The 12167-nt window shown below is 39.1% G+C and overlaps 1 protein-coding gene across 1 annotated transcript in view; it reads right to left on the bottom strand.

Annotated features, from left to right (window-relative positions):
- Nucleotides 1–8005: 8005 nt before the first annotated feature.
- Nucleotides 8006–12167, bottom strand: part of TBX20 (T-box transcription factor 20) — a 35736-nt gene continuing 31574 nt past the window's right edge. Inside the window, exons 7-8 of the mRNA XM_007523385.2 lie at nucleotides 10485–10597; nucleotides 8006–8733 (exon numbers count right to left, since the gene is read on the bottom strand). Of these exons, the coding sequence (XP_007523447.1) occupies nucleotides 8393–8733; nucleotides 10485–10597 (454 nt within the window). The 3' untranslated portion in view covers nucleotides 8006–8392. The remainder of the gene's footprint in view (nucleotides 8734–10484; nucleotides 10598–12167) is intronic.

Consider the following 12167-nt stretch of genomic DNA (forward strand, 5'->3'; position numbering starts at 1 on the left):
GCCTTGGCTGCCATCTGCAGGGAGAAGGTTCCGGAATGGGGAAGCAAGTCTGCAAAGTGTCTCTTTTTCTCTCTCTCTTTCTATCGCCCCCTTTCCTTTCAACTGCTCTCTGACTCTATCCAAATTTTTTTTTTAAATTATTAATAGGGGCCAGGTTTTGGTGCACCTGGTTGAGTGCACGTTACAATGTGCAAGGACCCAGGTTCGAGCTCCTGGTCCTCCCATGCAGGGGAAAGCTTTGCAAGTGGTTGAAGCAGGGCTGCAGGTGTCTCTTTATCTCCCTCTCTATCTCCCTTTCCCTCTTGATTTTTGGCAGTCTCTATCCAATAGATAAATTAAAATAATTAAGTTATAAAATTAGGCACGAATTTCACTTTGATATTATTATGCATGAAAATTGCTATCATGGAGTATCCTAGCTATGTGTTTTCCCACTGATTTGTACTTTATGGTTTCTGATGTACTCTCCAAGTCTTCAATCTACTTTTTTACTTTTGTAGGGAAATATAGCGGTCTTGCTTCATTTTTGTGTGTGTGTGTGTGTATCCATTTATCTATCTAGTTTTCACACCACCGTTTGCTGAAAAGACTTTCTTCATTTTACGTTTTTGGTTCCTTTTATAAAAACATAACTGTCCATATGTATAAGGTTTCAACTGGGGCTCTCAATTCTGTTCCATTGATGTGTGTGTGTATTTCCGAAACTCAAGTACCGCACTTTTGATCACTTTATCTAGTATAGTTTGAAGTTAGGGGATATGATGCCTACAACTTGTTTTTTGTTGTTGGTTTGTTTGGTTTTATCTTGTTGTGCTTTTTTTTCCTTAGCATTTTGTGGCTCCAGACAGACTTGTGTTGAATTTGTTCTGTTTTTTTCAAGAAAGTGACTAGAATTATGAAAGCGATTACATGGGGTCTGTATGAAACCAGTGTCATTTCCTCTTCATTGTCTTCAGCTATGTTTTACTGATTGTACCCTGAAGGTCTCACTACTCTCTCAGGCTTAGCTCATTTGAAATTGTCTGTGGGAGGCAGAGGCTGATGAATGTAGGACAACCTGTGCTGGGCTGCTCAAAGCAAAACCCTCAGGGTAGAATCAGAAAAATTTAGCTGGAGACGGATGAAGAGGAAAGGAACACAGCTCTACTCTAATTCGTGAGAAGAAGGATAAAGAGTAGTAAAAGGAAAGGAAGGAAGGGGAGTCGGGCGGTACCGCAGCGGCTTAAGCGCAGGTGGCGCGAAGCACAAGGACCAGCCTAAGGATCCCAGTTCAAGCCCCGGCTCCCCAACTGCAGGGGAGTCGCTTCACAGGCGCTGAAGCAGGTCTGCAGGTGTCTGTCTTTCTCTCCTCCTGTCTTTCCCCTCCTCTCTCCATTTCTCTCTGTCCTATCCAACAATGATGACATCAATAACAACAACAATAATACTACAAATAAAAAAACAAGGGCAAGAAAAGGGAATAAATATTTAAAAAGAAAAAGGAAGGAAGGAATGGAGTGAGTAGGGGATAGAGTTTAGCAGTTATGCAAAGAGACTCTTCCAAAGATCCAGGTTCAATTCCCAGCACCATCTTATACCAAAGCTGATTAGAGCTCTGGTAAATTTAAAAAAGAAGTGCAAATGAAACAAAAAAAAATAACCATAAGGAGCACATCAAAAAAAACTCACAAGAAAATAGCTTAGATGACTGGTATTACAACTCTGGAGTGCTTTTGTTTGCTTTGATAGAGACAGGAGATAGGCAGGGAGAATAAAAAGTATTTTTAAAATCTTCCTTCAGCTTAGCAGGGGCCAGGCTCAAACCTGGGTCAAGCACATGGCGAAGCAGCACCCTATCCAAGTGAGCTATTTTGTTGACCACCCCACCTCAGGATTCTTTAAGCATCAAAACAGTTGTTAGTAGTAATCTAAAAAGCACTGAAAAATGGGAATTCTTTTGTCATGAAAGGTTGAGACTGTACTAAATTTTAAAAGGGCACAGGAACATGAAAATTAAAGACGTGTGCTCTTGAACTGAGTCTACACTAAAGGAAAAATATACTATTGAATACAAAGGGCATTGATACCAAGGACTTAATTACTCATAAAGCTTGCATGTATGTGTGTGTGTACTGCTCTGAATTTAAATATAATAAACGATTAAACAGGGAAGAGAGTTCACAATTGGTGTCTCTGGGTCAAAGGTATACAGGTTTGCTTTATACTGTTCTTGCAATTTTTCTGTTAGTTTGGAATTTTAATTTTTTTTTTGGATAGACAGAGAAATTGAGAGGGAAGGAGGGGAGGGTGGGAGAGAGGGAGAGAGACAGAACTCTGTCTCACTGCTCATGAAGCTTCCCTATAGGTAGTCAGGACCTAGGGCTCAAACCCTGGTCTTTAAGCACTGTAATTTGTGTAATCATCCAGGAGAGGGAGAGAGACAGAACTGTCTCACTGCTCATGAAGCTTCCCTATTGGTAGTCAGGACCTAGGGCTCAAACCCTGGTCTTTAAGCACTGTAATTTGTGTAATCATCCAGGTCCACTGAGATAGCATAGTGGCTATGCAAAGAGACTCTCAACCTGAGTCTCTCAAGTCTTAGGTTCAATTCCTCTGCACCACTAGGAGCCAGGGCTGAGAAGTGCTCTGGTAAAACAAAAACTAGCTGTTTAAATCCAAGAGCTGGCACAGTGGCTAGAGCATGGAATTAGAAGCATTAGAAATTTAAAATTAAAAAAATTTTTATTGGTTTTTATTTTTGTATTTTCCCTTTTGTTGCCCTTGTTTATCACCATCGTTATTACTGTTGTTGTTGTTGGATAGGACAGAGAGAAATGGAGAGAGGAGGGGAAGACAAGAGAGGGGAGAGAAAGACAGACACCTGCAGACTTGCTTCACCACCTGTGAAGCGACTCCCCTGCAGGTGGGGAGCCGGGGACTTGATCCTTACGCCGGTCCTTGCACTTCGCAGCATGTGAGTTTAACCCGCTATGCCACCACCTGGCTCCAAAAAAAATAAAGTTGATGTTTGGCATGTGTAAAAAAAAAATAATAATTAGTAGAAAAAACCTTTTATAAGGAATGCAAAGTGGGAGGCCATTAAGCTTTATGGAGTCCTCAGTATCATTCAGTAAAGGAGGTAGCTGTAGAAAGCATCTACTTTACTACACTGAGGACCTGTGGGCTGGATTTTGTGGTGTGTCTATTCTCTGTCTCTTTCTCTGTTATTCACCTTTTTTTTCCCTTTTTCTTGCCTCCAGGGTTATTGCTGGGACTTAGTACCCCATTATGAATCCACTGCTCCTGGTGGCCATTTTTTCCATATTGGGTAGGACAGAGAAACTGAGAGAGAAGGGGGAGATAGAGAGGGAGAGAGAGATACCTGCAGACCTGCTTCACTACTTGTGAAGCCTTCCCCCTTACAAGTGGGGAGCTGGGCGCTTGAACCCAGATCCTTGAGAGAGTCCTTGCAGTTAGTATTATGTGCTTAAGACTAGATGTGACACTGCCTGGCCCTCATTCACCTTTTATTTGCTGAGAGAGAGAGAGAGAGAGAGAGAGAGGGAAGTTAACCCTAAAACCGTGATGGAGGTATAGTTGAAAGTCCTATACACTGTATTCAGGTATCAACAACTGTCCTGTAAACCATTATTTCTCCAACAAAAATTTTTTTAAGGCATTGCATGTAGGAAAATGTTAACTGGCAAGGACTTTAAGTTTTTATCTTCTCTAAAGACTATCAAATGCAACTAAAGAAAAAAAAAATTCTGTGCAGCCATTCAGTAAATGATATCCGGCCTGGGAGGTGACATCTTGAGACCCCTGATTTTAACCTATGCCTCTTTTTTTTTTCTTCTTCAGACAAGAGGTACCAACAGTCACAAATATATAAGGTAATGAGAGGTTTAAATGTGTGTGTACATATCAAAACCACACCATTTTAATAAAAGAAATTAATATCCACACATTGGTACTTCTGTACAATTTTGGGTAAGATATAATTTTAAGCTGTTTACAAATAACATGTAATGCTTCAAATATTACATAATGTTGATAATACATTTCTAGCAGAAATAAATATATTGCACTTAAAAAGAACTTCATTTGATGTTACTTCATAGTCTTGGGCTTATAACTTCTTTCTTCATAAAACATTTCCCATTCCCTCCCCCACAACTCACACACTGCATTACAGTGACTATTTCCACGCAATATTAGTTAAACAAATGAACACAGCAAACGACAGAACTAGGATTAAAGTCCACTAAACAGTCTATCTCCATTCAATCACATCCTTTAGGAAATCAAGAAACTTTTTTAGGCTTCTGAAAAAAAATTAAAAATCAACAGGTTTTTTTTTTAATGTAAATACAACAAAGTGTATTTTTGTCTGGATATACTATATTACCAGAATGGTTTTATTGTTAGTTTCAGAGGGCAGAAGTTGAAAATTGAAGCAGGGCTGGAGAAAGAAATTTCAGAAATTTGTGATGGATCACTTACTAACCCAAGTCTTTCTCAGTGGGCATTTGCATATTCAAGATGCTGACTAAAGTACTAGAGTATTTTGTAACTGCCATGGAACTGCAGTGAACATTTTATGGGGTTTTTTTTTCTAAAGCCTTACATTCTGAAATAATATAAAACTTTTTAAAACTCAAACCTTTGATTTCTAAAACTTGGCTCTCAGAAGAGATCAGCTGAAAATCTTTTCTGTCTAGTTTTCTTTTTAATTTATTTCTGCCTAGTGTTCATTTAGTCCATACTATTTGTGTTGTCAATGATTACCAATATCATACACATCTAGTAGTGAAAACATTTTTCATTATCTAGTTAATGGAAGATTGAGGTGGTTTTTTTTTTTTCTTGCAACATATGACCCCCATACATTACATAACTGATTTTCTTGAACTTTAGTTATGGATAAGCTTGAACCTGCATCCAATGGGGTTGTGAAGTCACTGTACTCATTTTGGTTTGAGGATCATTTTTCCCTCAATAAAATTCAGCTTGAATGCAAGTAGAAAATCCTGAAAAATAAGTCAAATATTTTTAAATGGGATACATATCCTAACAATTCTCTGAAAAATTCATAGACAGCACAGAATAAGTATGTGTATCTTTTTTAAAAAAGAAAAATTTATTTCTTAAAACTTTAGAGTTTCTTGTTTTCTTTGTGGGGGGAAGAGATATTGTGGTTAAGAGGCTCTAGTGAAAGAGATGCGACGGGGTGAGAAAGGTCCATCTAGAAAGGTCCAGAAGTCAGTCACTTCCACACAGTCCTAAACAGGGTTTTTGCTGGATGATGAATCAATTGTTATCTGGAAACTTTTAGTACCTCCTATTCTATGTCCACCTACTAGAAAAGTACTAAGCTTTCCAGACAACACACATTGTTATAATCTCAAAGGACCAATCATGCAATACAAATTAACCTAGACCATACTAGCTAATATGTGGTTTGCTAGACACAAGGTGGATATCTTGACCTGTTAATAGTAGACAGAAGAGTAGGTGAGATTTACTAAGTAAGTCCAATAAGAATTATTATTAAGTAAGTCCAATAAGAATTATTATTCTTTTAATCACAAATATAGAACCTACTAAGTTTACAAATTCTTTCAAATCAGATAAAGCAGGTCTGACAGGGGCTCCTAGTAGCACTGAATATTAGCCATGCTTTTTGATACAAATACTGTACTTGGAGGGAAACCTCGAATTCTTCCCAAATACACTAGAACTCATGCTCTTTATTATTCCATTGACTTTCCTAGTAATGATCTATTATCTGGTTCTTATGATTACTTTTGGCAGAATCAGTTTCAGAGTTTTAAATCTTAAATATCCCAGAAGTTAAGAAGCAACAACCAGAATTTCCGAAGGCTCATGTGTGTAGTTACCCCAATTCCCAGAACTAGAATGATTCTAATTAGGGTTTCACTTCTTTTGTGTTTTTTCTTTCTGGCTCCAATTTTACCAAATAATTTAAACACAGATACAGTTTAGAAGTTCAGTATGATTTTCCAAGAGCATGCTTTGATATCATTGTTTTTCCTGATTACTTATGTTTAGATTTATGTTAATTACACAATAAAGTTATTAAGTCAGGAAATACTCATGTAAAAGCATATTCAAGAAAAATGTACAAATCTACTTGGAGGCATCCCAGTTAGAGGAAGTGTCAGATAACATGAAAATAATGCTTGCATTCTCACTGAGAAGAAAAGTCACCGATTCATTTCAGTAGAAGAGTCATTTACCAAAAAAAAAAAAAAAAAAAAAGTCATTTACCAGGGTACTGGACAGCATCTTGTAAAGCAGCAGCTGCTTTGATCACCCCTGCAGCAAGCAGCAACACACTTGATTTCAAAAGGTGCCCTGGAAACAGGACAACTGTTAAATATCAACCCCCTAGGCTAAGGTGTTTACTTTAAACTTTATTTGTAACTGCTTTTTTCAAAGAAATGCACACTTGTGCCCTGTCTACCTGTAGATTCTGCAGCATAACATGCAAGAAATTAGAAGTTAGCCTGTGGGATCTGCCATAAGACATTGAGATGCTCGGTTAACACAGCCATGCTCCTCCATTTGTACACTTCATAAGACAAGTGCAAAAATCCAAGGGTGGCACAGTCTAAGCAAGCTGTCATTGTGCCTTGCTCCATAGACTGGGATGCCCTTGAAAGGCATCTGCTATGGGAAGATCTCACATGAAAAGAACCATAAAGCAACAATCTACTGGAGACTACTATGATAAGCATATTGCATTTACTCTCAAAGACACCTCTACCTTTAGCACCAAGAGTTCACATCTCTTTGAACAGATCCAATACCTTTGTGGTCAGAACAGAGTAGAATAAGTATTATGTACAAACATTAAATTAATTAAAAGTGATTTGGGGAAGCTTTGTGAAGAAGACACAGTCTTGTAACTAGAATACATTATGTCTGAAGTTGCAGGACAATAAGCTTCATGAAATGTTATTATTAGGGAAAACAAACTATTGTAAAATGCTCAATGTATTAGCTCTGACCATGGATATTTAGATATATACTGCTCACAAGTAATGAAGAGGTTATATACAACTAAAATAGAATTCATTATTATTGTAAATACCAAATGAAGAATTTGGAAGGCAAGAATTAAAAATCAAGTGCTTACTTATATATACTGACGATGTCTTAGGGATTCATTGAACTAACATTCATTTCATGTTAGTGATCAATAATCATAGTAAAAAAAAAAAAACAGTGAATATGGCATAGTAAGGAGAAAAGGACAAACCAGGTGTAAGGACACATTACTCTGCACTAGGATGCAGGAGAATAGAAAGACCATTCATAGATTCTCATAAATCTAATAGTAAAGCTTGATGGAAAATGAAAGTTGAGCCCTGTGAATTTTAGCATCCATAAGATCGCTTGAAACTGAAATGAAAAAGCAATGGCCTTTGTTACCCATGTCAGAGACATTACTTTCTGAATAGGATAGCCACTTCACTACTGTAGCTAGAGGTGAAAATCAGACAGATCTCACATGCCATCCTGTGGAGGCACGAGTGTGTCCCTTTGTGAATAAGAGAGTTTAGAGGGTTTAGAATGTGGCCCAGGAAAATAAAGATTAATCTTACAATTTAGCACATATGCACACTCCCAAATTATACAAGGATGACTTTCCCTGTGAGAATGGCATCAGATTATTAGGAATAAAACTAGCAGGGAAGAAGTAAGTAAGAAAGAGTTTGTCAGGCAGTGGACCATCAACATTACAAAAAGAACTCTGTAAAGTCAGAACCACCGACTCATCTCCAAAACAGAATATACTGACATCAATCAACTCTCCCTCCACCCCCAGAAAGCTAACACAAAGGAGAACAAAACATGCTTTACATTACAGCATCACCACTATTTCTCTATTGGTTCTCATTTTCTACAGAGAAAAATGGCATCAAGTTAGTCATTGTGGTCAATACATTATTGGGGATTCTTTTAACCTGTGAAAAGCAGAAAGAAAACCTATACATACTGATTTTTACATACTGCTTTTATACATTACTGCAGTGATAGAATTTTTGTTTTTTAGCCACTGGAGAATAATGCACCTGAAGATTTATCCGCTTTGTATTATTAAACTTTCTGGGTAAATCAATTATCTTATTAGTTACACTGGCTAAGAAATGTACGATGATTCTCTCAGTCCCAAGAGCTACCCCACAACTATGGATGCATCCTCGTCCATGGTGCCCACCTCAGCAGTAGGTTCTGTTGTGAGCCCAGCTCTCCTCTTTAGTAGGTACTATGTCTTCTGGAGAGCCCCTGCTCCAACACCCCACACCCCACATATCCAACCCTGTCCTACAGTTTCATACTCATCTGCACATTCTAGATCTGGGTTCTGCTATTGCTAGAGGAGTCATACAAACGGTGTCATCACAGCAGAGGAATGACGTAGTCCTTGGATAGCAGCATAGGGGCCCTGCTGAAAGTAATGATGGTACCGGGGCATGTGGAATGAGGGAAAGGTGGGGCCACTTCCCTGCATGGAGCTGGCAATGGCAGTTGGGGTCAGAGGCATCCCAAGCCGGCTATATGGTGGCAGAGAACCCTGTATGGGGTGAGGAATGGGTGTTGCTATGGATGCAGTGCTGGTACCAAGAGCAGTCAGAGACTGTGGGTGCTGAAATCCAGGGAAACTGGATGAAGATGATACCCAGGAGCTAAGAGACAAATTATCTGACGTTGTAAACGCTGACCCTGTAAGGAAAAAACAATCTATTACAATGGAGACACTATTTAAATATGCCAATCTATAAAGTAACTGTAAAGATATATATATTTATAACAGAACTGTATAGGTGAGTACAGTTGACAGGTGAATATGTCAACCAGGAGGCATAGCTACTTTTCCATAGAAGGAGATATTTATATATGGATGAGAACTCTGTGGATTATCTCTAGAAGAGAGTTTGCTAGATGGAAATCTACCTAACTCATTAGACAATCCACATTTTCCAAATACCCCTTTCTAGAGGTAATAGCTTGTTTCCTTCTAAAGGACGCCCCAAGCAGTTCATGTATGTTCTGACCTCTGTAGTATCTCCTATAGGAGACTGGACATATCCCCAAGAAAAGTTATCTAGTTTCCAAAGCCATCATGAAATTCCATTAGTGTAGGTTTTTCTTTACATTGTTAAGCTGCCTTAAATCTTTGTTCAATGTTTAGCAACTTAAAAGCATGAGCGTTCTTGGATCACATTGGCACTGCTTTTTCTTTTAATATTTTATTTATTTATTATTGGATAGAGACAGAGAGAAATTGAGAAGAAAGGGGAGACAGAGAGAGAAAGAGACAGACACCTGCAGTAATGCTTCACCACTTATGAAGCATTTTTTCCCCTGCAGGTGAGGACCAGGGGCTTGAGCCTAGGTCCTTGTGCACTGGAATGGGAGCACTCCAACAGATGCCCCACCTCCTGGCTCTGATGTTGCATTTTCAACTATGTGAGTTCTAGGTGAGAGCAAATAGTATGAGCCTATATAAGCTACTAGTAACTCATTCGAGATTGAGTTTAAAGATATTCTGTGTTTGGTTATGACCCTCCATGTTATGATCATTAAACTATGTGTATGGGAGGGTGTCCAGACACACACATCCCTTTTCCTAGGGTTGGGCACTCTGGTATCTTTTCCTTTCAGGAGAAGTAGGTACACAGGGATCCCCTCACTGAGTCTCACAGAGGTGCTTCTCACTACTCTCCTACTCTCACCACTAAGCCTTACGCCTCTTCATTTTCATTCACAAGAAGAACCCTTATTCTAAATATACTTCCCCATTTTCGTTATTGACCTTAATAAGACATTCCCAGTGTAAATGGAACGGACATATTCCCTGATTTTCAGATTATGAAACCGAGGTTCAGAAAGATAAAGGTTCAGAAAGGTCTCCACAGTCTAGTAGTTATTTGGCAGTAGATCATAGACAACTCCTTCAGTTCAATGTCCTTTCACTGGAGAGGAAAACAAAACAAATACAAAACAAACAAAGGAACAAGAGAAAACACCACAGGAAACATTCAGGCAGCAAAATGACTTACTACTACCTGGAGGCAAAAATAACAAGCTCTGCAAGAACTACCAGCCTGGTGTGTTGTTCTTCCTGAAGAGACTCTGGAACTACTCGGGAGACAATCCCCCAAAACTAAGAGCCTCACCACCTATCTGCCTTCATTTTATGCTTTAAAAAAAAATTTTTTTTTGTATTATCTTCATTTATTGATTGCATAGAGACAGCCAGAAATCAAGAGGAAAGTAGGTGATAGAGACAGAGAAACACTTGTAACACTGCTTCACTCCTTGAAAAGCTTTCCTGCTGCAGGTGGGGACCAGGGAACTCAGGTGCCTGCACATTGTAACGTGCGCTCAACCAGGTGTGCCACCACCCCCGCCTGCATTTTCCTTGGGCTACTTTTTTGCTCATAGCTGTGGCACTTGCTGGAAGATCTCACCTCGGTTTTGTGTAGTCTGACCCTCATCTCCCAGTATATCCTCTTCTCCACCGTAAGTACGGATAGGTGAACGGGCATAGGAGTGCTTTTGAATGAGGCTCTCCACACTTTCCCTTGAGGAGAGAAAGACATATCTTGAGTGATCTCAGAAGTTAAGAACACAGAGATGTGAAAGTTGTTGAGATAATTATTTTCCTAGTCATTAAAACCATGTTCTTAGCCACAAGACCATGACTTTAAGGGAAATCTACCTTCAAAATGTATACTTTTTTTTTTTCTGTTACAGATTCCTCAAAAACATGTCTTTATAATAGGAACACAATATATCGACACTGGGAAGGACAATCCTTGAAATCCTACAAAACAGGGACAGAAAGGTGAGCAAGGAGCTACGAACCCAAATTATATGAATACAGAGTTTGGTGATGTTCAGAGTGTGTGTGTGGATTATTACGAGGAGTAGCAATGAATCTTTTCACTGATTTTACCACCTAAAGATGTAACTGTACTTATTCGACTGCTGAAATGTTGGCAAAAGAAGAAGAATCTGGGGTGACCAGAGCTCAAGTTGGGGGAACATGAAGAGAGGGGGCAGGAGGTAGGGAAGGGCAGGGCAGGTAAAGAGGGCCAGGGAGGGGGGATCTGAGGGGTGGCACATCTGGTTAAGCAGACACATTACAGTGTGCAAAGACCCAGGTTCAAGCCCCTGGTCCCCACCTGCAGGGGAAAAGCTTCACTAATGGTGAAGCGGGGCTGTAGGTGTCTCTCTGCCTCTTACCCTCTCTCCCTCTCCCCTATCCCTCTCAATTTCCCTCTGTCACTATCAGTAATAATAAATAAAAAGGAAAAAAAAACTTGTAGTTGTGATGGGGAGAACACAACTGTGGGACTAAAGAGGTCACTCACTGTGTCAGGTTGTGCTTTACCCAGCACATGACCCAGGTTTGAGCTATGGCACAGACCAGGCTCCATGCTGAGGTTATCTCTCCCCCTTCTGTCTCTTTTTGAATGAAGACGTAGCCCCAAGAAAGGTGAAATCACAGATACATGAGATACAGGCACCACAAAAGTATAATAATAAAATCATAAATATATAAGCTGAAAAACATCTTAATAAAGTAGAAACTATCACAAACACCTATGTTTATGTTCTTTTAGTCTAAGCCACGTTTTCAAGGAATTCAGAAAATAATTAGGTGTTTATTTTCATTTAAAGACGAAGCCTGCTTGAAGTACTCTAGAAATTATTTCCTCTTTTTAAAAACCATAAAGAGTGAGCCTCAGTGGACGATATTAGAGACGTCAGATTCTAATAGCATCCTCTTCCCTGCAGTGCACAGAAGCTGCTCAATTTCAGCCTCTGAGTTCAAAGGCAGATGGAGTATTTGCCTCTCCAAAGTGCCCTCATTCAAAATTATTTCAGCGTATTTTACATGTACAGAAAGAGCATTTTCCAAGTAACATATATGTCACCATATGTGAAACATCTTTGCTTTTTTTCTTTTTCTTTTTTTTTTCTTCCAAGAAATACATTATATTCATTTTGTCCTTTCTAGATTACTGGTATCATTACTTATTCTCATCTCTGGGGAGGTGGGGAGGTGGGGAGAGAGAGAGAGATTCGGTACTTTATCAAAGTGATTTACTTGAGTCAGACCTAGAAGTGAACTGAGAGCAATGGCA

Source organism: Erinaceus europaeus, chromosome 8 (genome assembly GCF_950295315.1).
Source record: "Erinaceus europaeus chromosome 8, mEriEur2.1, whole genome shotgun sequence".
Classification (NCBI taxonomy): domain Eukaryota; kingdom Metazoa; phylum Chordata; class Mammalia; order Eulipotyphla; family Erinaceidae; genus Erinaceus; species Erinaceus europaeus.